The sequence below is a fragment of the Podarcis pityusensis genome (genome assembly GCF_964106645.2).
Source record: "Podarcis pityusensis genome assembly, chromosome: Z".
Lineage (NCBI taxonomy): Eukaryota > Metazoa > Chordata > Lepidosauria > Squamata > Lacertidae > Podarcis > Podarcis pityusensis.
This window is the reverse complement of record NC_138044.1, coordinates 2035009-2042298: the sequence shown is the minus strand read 5'-3', so window position 1 is coordinate 2042298 and position 7290 is coordinate 2035009. Positions and strand designations below refer to the sequence as shown.

Genomic DNA, 7290 nt, shown 5'->3' with positions numbered 1-7290 from the left:
GGGGACTCAAGTCACTGACTCTGGGGTAGGCAAGAAAGTACATGACATTTTAGCACCGATGCTTCAAATTCAAGTATTTCAAAAGACTTCCAATTAATTTTAGCCCAAAAGATTTGACAGAGGAGAGGCACAGTCAGGAACAGTTTTGTAAATACCTTACAAAAGTGTAGCTGCCCATAGTCCAAGATGCCAGAGGGTTTCCAGTGATCATGTCGAGTTCCATGGGAGCAGAGGGCTTGCCTGTTCAGTTCAGTGTGACAGTCAAACAAATGGAGCAGCTGCAGCTTACATGGAGCTTCATCTGCAAGCATCAAAGCCACTGCATGCGTATCATAACCGTTGGATCAGGGTGAACATTGGCTTTCTTGCCCTGTAAAACTGTTTCGACAACTACAGAGTCAGCAAACTGAATGCAAAGAGCGTCTTTGCTCAGATTTGTTTGTTTGGACCTGGCATAAGACTTTCCCCACCCCATCAGTCAGTGTAAACACATTGGCTAACGAGAGTCAGTGGACTAAAATAATTAGGGGATGTGTTGCATTCTCAGGACAGTCGTTTATTTTCCATAGGCATCGTTTAACTAATTATGAATTGTTTCCAGTTTTTGCACGGCAGAGCCAAAAAGATTTCTCAAGTTTAAGAAGCTGGTCCTGGCCGCTTCCTGAGATTTGCAAGGAACACAGCCTAAGGCTTCCTGCAGAGATGAGGAATAGGATTGGCGGGGGGGGCGGGGGGAGAGAAAGATTACAATACTCACTTTAGATATAACAGTTGACTGCAACTGTCTATTCTTCTGCACTGGGCTAGTCCTCACCTCTTAGCCACTCGTACATAGTGTGCCTGCATGTTTTCTACTATAAGCAAAAGCAGCTTTGGGGGAGGGGCAATTTAAATTGAGAAAATGCAGGCTGTTGTGTTTTTTTAATGGGGGAAAAAAGCTCGCCCAGCACCAGACTGGCCCTGATCCAGTCTGCATCTTTGCAGTTGCTTTTACGTTTAAGAATAGTTATGGGAAATCCTAGGAAGGCCTGATGTGTGTGCCTGGTCTGCATCCATTCTTAAGATTGCAACTCTCTGCACACTTACTGGAGAGTGTGGAGCTCTGTTGAGCTTCTGAGGAAGGCTGCTTAGGACTGAGTTGCACAGTCAGTCTCTTCCCTCAGTTACCAAGTGCTACCACATTCAGCAATGTGTTCATGTTTGGTTTCAAAGGCGCATGAGCAGTCCTAAGTGGCAATATGTCCTCCCAGCAGAGGGGACAAAGATCTTGTGCATTCCTGCATCCCCAACAGCAGATCTGCTGCTGGGTGCAAGGCAGCCACAGAGACAGCTGCTTCAGCCATGCCCAAATAGGACTGCAGTCCTCAACCAGAAACTCAGGAACCATTCCGGAAAAGGAGGACACGTCCCTACCCCACACCCGGGCACCCTCATTTTTACCTTTAAGATGCTAGTCTGAGCTGGCCCCTGCTCCAAACTCCCACTGGTAAAAGCCTCAACCACAGAGATCAAAACCACTGAAATGGTGGACCAACCCAGCTTGGCAACACTGCAGTGACAGCGAAACCTGTGCCTTTGCCTTTTGAGCCAGCAGCCCAGGAGAAGCCCAGCCTCAGGGAAGGAGGCTAAGGGAACAATCAATTCTAACTGGGAGGGGTGGTAAGTAATTGCTCATGGACTTGTTCCCAAGGAGTGGCTCTGGCACTGCATACATTTTGGATGGATGATAAAAGAGGGAGGGAAATGGATCTACGGGAGGGCAATGAATTTTTTTGACAGAGGGCTAGTTTGCACTGGCACCAATGTATCATCCAGCAGCCATCTATTTATGGTGAAGCAGAGCTTGAGACTTTGGCGAGCTCCTGCCAATCAGAGTAAGACAGTACTGTGCTTTGTATAGGGGAGGAGATATCAAGCTGAAATTCCAGGTTTCATCATCACCAGAATTATCCATTTATTTCTGTAGTATAATACACTTTAGCCAAGGCCCCCCAAGTGGTAAACAAATAGTTTTTGCAACACTAAGAATCCCAGGCACCTGTTCATTGCACAGCTGTTAAAAAGTTTGGTGCTGACACCAAGGAATAGTCAAATATTTTCTCAGTTCTGTGCTGGGACCTAGACCCTGACAACTTGATTGTGGCTCCTAGGAATTGGGAAGGTTTTGATTCCACAAACGCACACACCCCCTGATGTTGGGTGGTGACTGGGTTGGAAGTGTGTGTGGCGCTTGGATAGAACTCTCCTGACACAGATAGCCTACGTTGGTGTTCAGAGCTGCAGACCCCCTGCCTGTCAAAGGAGTAGGTGGGCGTGTTCCCTACAGGGAAGGTCAAAGACCAGGTGGTTGTAAAGCATTTGATGACAAGCATTGAAAGATACAAGTCCAAAAGCATTGAAAGAAACAAGTCCACAGTGCATGCTGTTGAAACTCTACTGAACTGAAGTCCTTGGTTTCTTCTGCCAGGGAGATGCGCTGCCTTGGAGTCTTTGAAAGCCAAACGGTTCCACAAGGGAAGTCACGGGCTCAGCGGTCATCGGGATTGTGCTGCAGAGCCGTAGAGATTCAGGTGCCGGATTCGTGGAAGGGGATCAGGAGTGCCACCACGGGTGGGTTACCGCAGCATGAGGGTCTGCAGTTGCTGTGGATTGGCTGGTGTGTATGATTCAGTGCCACCACCACCAAGTATCCCTGGGACGTCAGGAGGAGCAGGAGCAGTCAGTACTGGAAGAGGATGACCTGTCGGGAAAGCCATACAGAGGGACTCAGCAACACACAATTGGAGAACCCAGAGCTATGGTGGGGGCCTGTGCAACAACACAAAAGGGAAAGCTTCTCCACACCCCAGTCTACAGTGCCTCTTTCACCAACAGAGGGTCACTTTGTGCCCCTGAGCCACTCAAGACTTCTAGGGACCTCCCCAATGTCACCCTGAGCCCTCTAGGCTGCTTGTCAGCAATGCCTCCCCCCGCGACATCTCTTCCTCTTAAAGAAAGTGCCAAACTGGTTGAGGGCCTCCAAGTGAATATACTGTGCTGTCCAACCACTCCTCTGTTAAGCAAGTTGTGGAATAGTAGCCCAGGATGGTAGCAGGGAGATGGTTGGGAATACAGTATATATGAGATTGACTGTGCGTGGGAAAGGTGACACCACGCCAGCTTGCAGGGGGAAGCCCAGCCACAAGGCAGGAGGCAGCAGTGGCCTCGGGCAATGATGGGTTGGAGGGCAGAGCCGTGTGCTTCATGCCTGCCCTTTCCCCCTCTCCTCTCCTCTCCTCTCCCCTTCCCAGTACCTTGCTGCACTTAGTGTGGCAGTGCTGTCTCATCACCAGTGTTGAAGAAAGCTGCAGTCTGGTAGGCTGTCAAATATAGAAGGGGTTGGAATAGATGACCCCCGGGGGTCCCTTCCAACTTACAATTCTATGAAATGTGGAAAGAAATATGCCGTGAGCCACACGTGTGTCTGTGTGTAGAGGCAACAAGAAGCAAAGCTTAGAGCTTGTTGAAGGCTGCAGGGGTGGGGGTGGGGTTCAAGGTCTCTGCCCTTGGGGATTTTATGCAAGGAAGCTGATCTGCCACATTGCAGGAGGCACCAGCTGTTGGCCTCCACTTGTGCTCTGCTTGCGTATCTGAAAACAAAGCAAGAGTTGCAAATATTCCATAAGTCTTGGAATATTTGGTGTTGTCTCTTGGAGCTTCTCACCCCTTGGGCAAGGAGGTGAGCAGCTCAGAACAAACCACTGCTCCACCAAGCCCAGGACCTCTTATTCCAATTGACAACCACTCTCCCAAGGCTTCAGCTAATGAGGTCCTTTCCCAGTCCTGCTACCCAATATCTTAGAGATTGAACCAGTGGCCTCCTGCATACAAAGCATAATCCCCAGCACCAAGCTATGGATTCATCCCCATACACAAAGAAATCATACCAGTGGTCAGGGATGATGGGAATTGTAGTCCAAAAACAGCTGGAGGGCCAAGTTTGGCCATCACTGCTCTAGCTAGACTGGGTGGCTCTTTTGCATCGGATTGTGGGAATAGCGTTGCGGAATTGTGGAGGTGGGGCAGTGGGATGGGAGGTATGGAAGCAGCACTGGTTATTGCAGAAGTGAGACCACCTTTACCTTCTCCCCCCTACTCGACAGGGGTCCTTCCATGTCAGCTTTGAGATGCACAGGAGGGGCAGCATAAGGGAGGCGGCAGTGCATCTGTCCACACTGTACCTGACCTGTGAATGAGAAGGCAGCTTCGAGCCTTATTCTTTTGTGATCAAACAAAAAGCATTGCTGATGTGCTTTTGAGATTTCCATGCCCCTTGGCTTCACAAGTGGAGGGCAAGGAGAGGAAGCCACAGGGCATGAGAAACACCAGCTACAAAAATATTGGTTTTAAGGAGAAAGCATGACGCTGTGAAGTATTCTGTTCTCGGAAGGTTGGTATCCCAATTCTCCCAAAATATTTATCTCAAAGTACAGGGTGAGTCTTTTAAAGGACTCGCCCTGTATTTGTTCACCAAATAGGGTTACAGTAGCCAAACATGAGTTTTTCCAAGTGATTTTTCCCACCCACCTCAATACCTCGTTCTGCTGCATGTTCTGGTAACTGGTACTCCAGTCCCAGCTGTTGCTATCTCCCCATGCCATTGTGCACATGTGTGCATAGCTGTCAACATTTACCTTTTTTTAAGGGAAATCCCCTTATTCCAAATAGGATTCCTCGCAAGAAAAGGGAAAAGTTGACAACTATGCATGTGCAGTGCCCAAAAGACACAGTGATGGTCCCGCACATGTGAGAGGTCATGAAAGGCAGGCAGCAGAGGGCACCTTGAGTTGCACCTGGCTTAGTTGTGTGAGATAGGAGCAGGATTTCAGATCCCTGTGAGGAGCAACGCAAGCCTTATGGAAACCCAATAAGCAAACGGGGGGGGGGTTCATCCTCATCAAAGGCACCTCCCTCCACATTTAAATTCCATCCTTTTGACAGGGTCAGTTGGTTTGTTTCATGGAGAGATTCTTGGTCACTCAACACCTTGGATCACAATAATCCTCTGTACCCTTCTTCACAACTTCATCCCAATTTATCCAGTGGAGCTCCTTACCTAGTCTAGGGGTGGGTAATCTTTTTCTCTCTCAAGATCCACACTCTCTTTGGAGTGAGCTCGGCAGGTTGAGGAGACCCTCTTTGCCAAGAGGTGTGAGAGCCATGAGTGAGAGCCAAGAGGCTCAGAGTTCTTGAAGGGCAAGGTGTGTCGGAAGAAGGAGCTACAGTACGGATACCACCATGAATGAACCTAAGAAGAGCCCCGATGGATCAGGCCAAAGGGGGCCCTTCTAGTCCGGCCTCCTGTTCTCACAGTGGCCACCCAGATGCCTATGGGAAGTCTGCAAGCAGGGCCCGAGCACACGAGTACTTTCTATCCTCCTGTGGAGGCCGAGCCAAGCCATGACGGCTTGTAATCATGGACAGTCCTCTCCTCCTCCACAAATCTGCCTGATTCTCTTTTAAAGCCCTCTAAGTTAGTGGCCATCACTGCCTCCTGTGGGAGGAAAGTTCCGCAGTTGGACTATGCGCTGTGCAAAGGAGTCCTTTCTTTTATCCATCCTGAATCTTCCAGCATCTTAGAGATATTTTATGTATTAAGTACAGTGGTACCTCTGGTTGCAAACGGGATCCGTTCCGGAGGCCCGTTCGCAACCTGAAAAGAACGCAACCCTCATCTACGGGTTGCAATTCGATGCTTCTGCGCATGCATGTGATGTCATTTTGCGCATCTGCGCATGCGTGCATGGCAAAACCCGGAAGTAACCCGTTCCGTTACTTCCGGATCGCCGCGGGACACAACCTGAAAATGCGCAACCTGAAGCAAACGTAACATGAGGTATGACTGTAGTATAGATATATGGGCTAAAATAAATCAATCTGTTGAGGGTTGTGGACCATAGGCTGGCACTGGTGAGGACCTAGGTCAGGCATAGGCAAACTCCAGCCCTCCAGATGTTTAGGACTACAATTCCCATCATCCCTGACCACTGGTCCTGTTAGCTAGGGATGATGGGAATTGTAGTCCCAAACATCTGGAGGGCTGGAGTTTGCCTATGCCTGACCTAGGGTCACTGGTGGCTGGGGTCAGAGGCCGAAGGGGACAGTTCTTCTCTCTCTCTCTCTCTCTCTCTCTCTCTCTCTCTCCCTCTCTCCCTCTCTCTCCCTCTCTCCCTCCCTCCCTTTTTCCGTACTTGCCACCCATATGAAATGAATCTGAGCGCCCTGTGAAATAAGGCCAAGGCTAACAGGGGCTGGAGGTTGCCCACTCCTAGCACCTGTGTTTAGGATTGCAGCCCTGATATTTAAGGTGTGTCACCTGCACCACCTTGCAGCATAGGTCAGTACTGATACCCCCATCATGCAAACTAGAGGATTGAGGCTAAGAGAGAGAAAAAGAGAGAGAGAGAGGTTTGTCTGGCTATTCCTGCAGTGATGAGACTTGAACCTAATGCATGCTACGTCAGCTTTCTCAGCCGCTACGCTGTTTTTAAGCGCGGCTGTCAACACTTACTTTCTATGTAGCTGTGCAAGGTCACCATCCTTGCACGTTCAGGATTGCTGAAGGGGGAATAGTGGATGTCGTCAGGCAACACCGAAGGGATGCGGGACTGGGAGCCTCCAGATGGGGGCACTGTGTGTTGGGGCGTGTGCTTTTTATGGCGCGCTCTGCAGTTCTGAAACCAAACCTGGAATGCAAGAGGCGTTTTGAGAGGGAGGCACAGCTGTGTTGATTTTGTAAAAAAAAAAAAAAAAAAAACTTGCTAGGTTTTACTCAAGAGTAAGGATAAAGGTAAAGGGACCCCTGACCATTAGGTCCAGTCGCGGATGACTCTGGGGTTGCGACGCTCATCCCGCTCTATAGGCCGAGGGAGCCGGCACACAGCTTCCGGGTCATGTGGCCAGCATGACTAAGCCGCTGCTGGCGAACCAGATCAGCGCACGGAAACGCTGTTTACCTTCCCGCCGGAGCGGTACCTATTTATCTACTTGCACTTTGACATGCTTTCGAACTGCTAGGTTGGCAGGAGCAGGGACCGAGCAACAGGAGCTCACCCCGTCGTGGGGACTCAAACCTCCGACCTTCTGATCAGCAAGCCCAAGGCTGTGTGGTTTAGACCACAGCGCCACCCGCGTCCCTAGTACTCAAGAGTAGATCTATTGAATTCAATGAACATGGCCCATTAAGTTCAGTAGGTCTGCTCTGAGTAAGACTTAGTTGAATACCGCTCCTGGTGCTTCTGTTTCACCCTG

General features: G+C 49.7%; 1 protein-coding gene across 5 annotated transcripts in view; it reads right to left on the bottom strand.

Annotated features, from left to right (window-relative positions):
- Nucleotides 1-1929: 1929 nt before the first annotated feature.
- Nucleotides 1930-7290, bottom strand: part of LHX6 (LIM homeobox 6) — a 37586-nt gene continuing 32225 nt past the window's right edge. For 2 of the 5 annotated variants that reach the window (XM_080990972.1, XM_080990973.1), the window contains exons 7-10: nucleotides 6551-6725; nucleotides 4122-4225; nucleotides 3294-3420; nucleotides 1930-2740 (exon numbers count right to left, since the gene is read on the bottom strand). In XM_080990972.1, the coding sequence (XP_080847098.1) occupies nucleotides 3304-3420; nucleotides 4122-4225; nucleotides 6551-6725 (396 nt within the window). In that variant the 3' untranslated portion in view covers nucleotides 1930-2740; nucleotides 3294-3303. The remainder of the gene's footprint in view (nucleotides 2741-3293; nucleotides 3421-4121; nucleotides 4226-6550; nucleotides 6726-7290) is intronic. The other 3 variants (XR_013981727.1, XM_080990974.1, XM_080990975.1) reach the window with 3 other exon arrangements.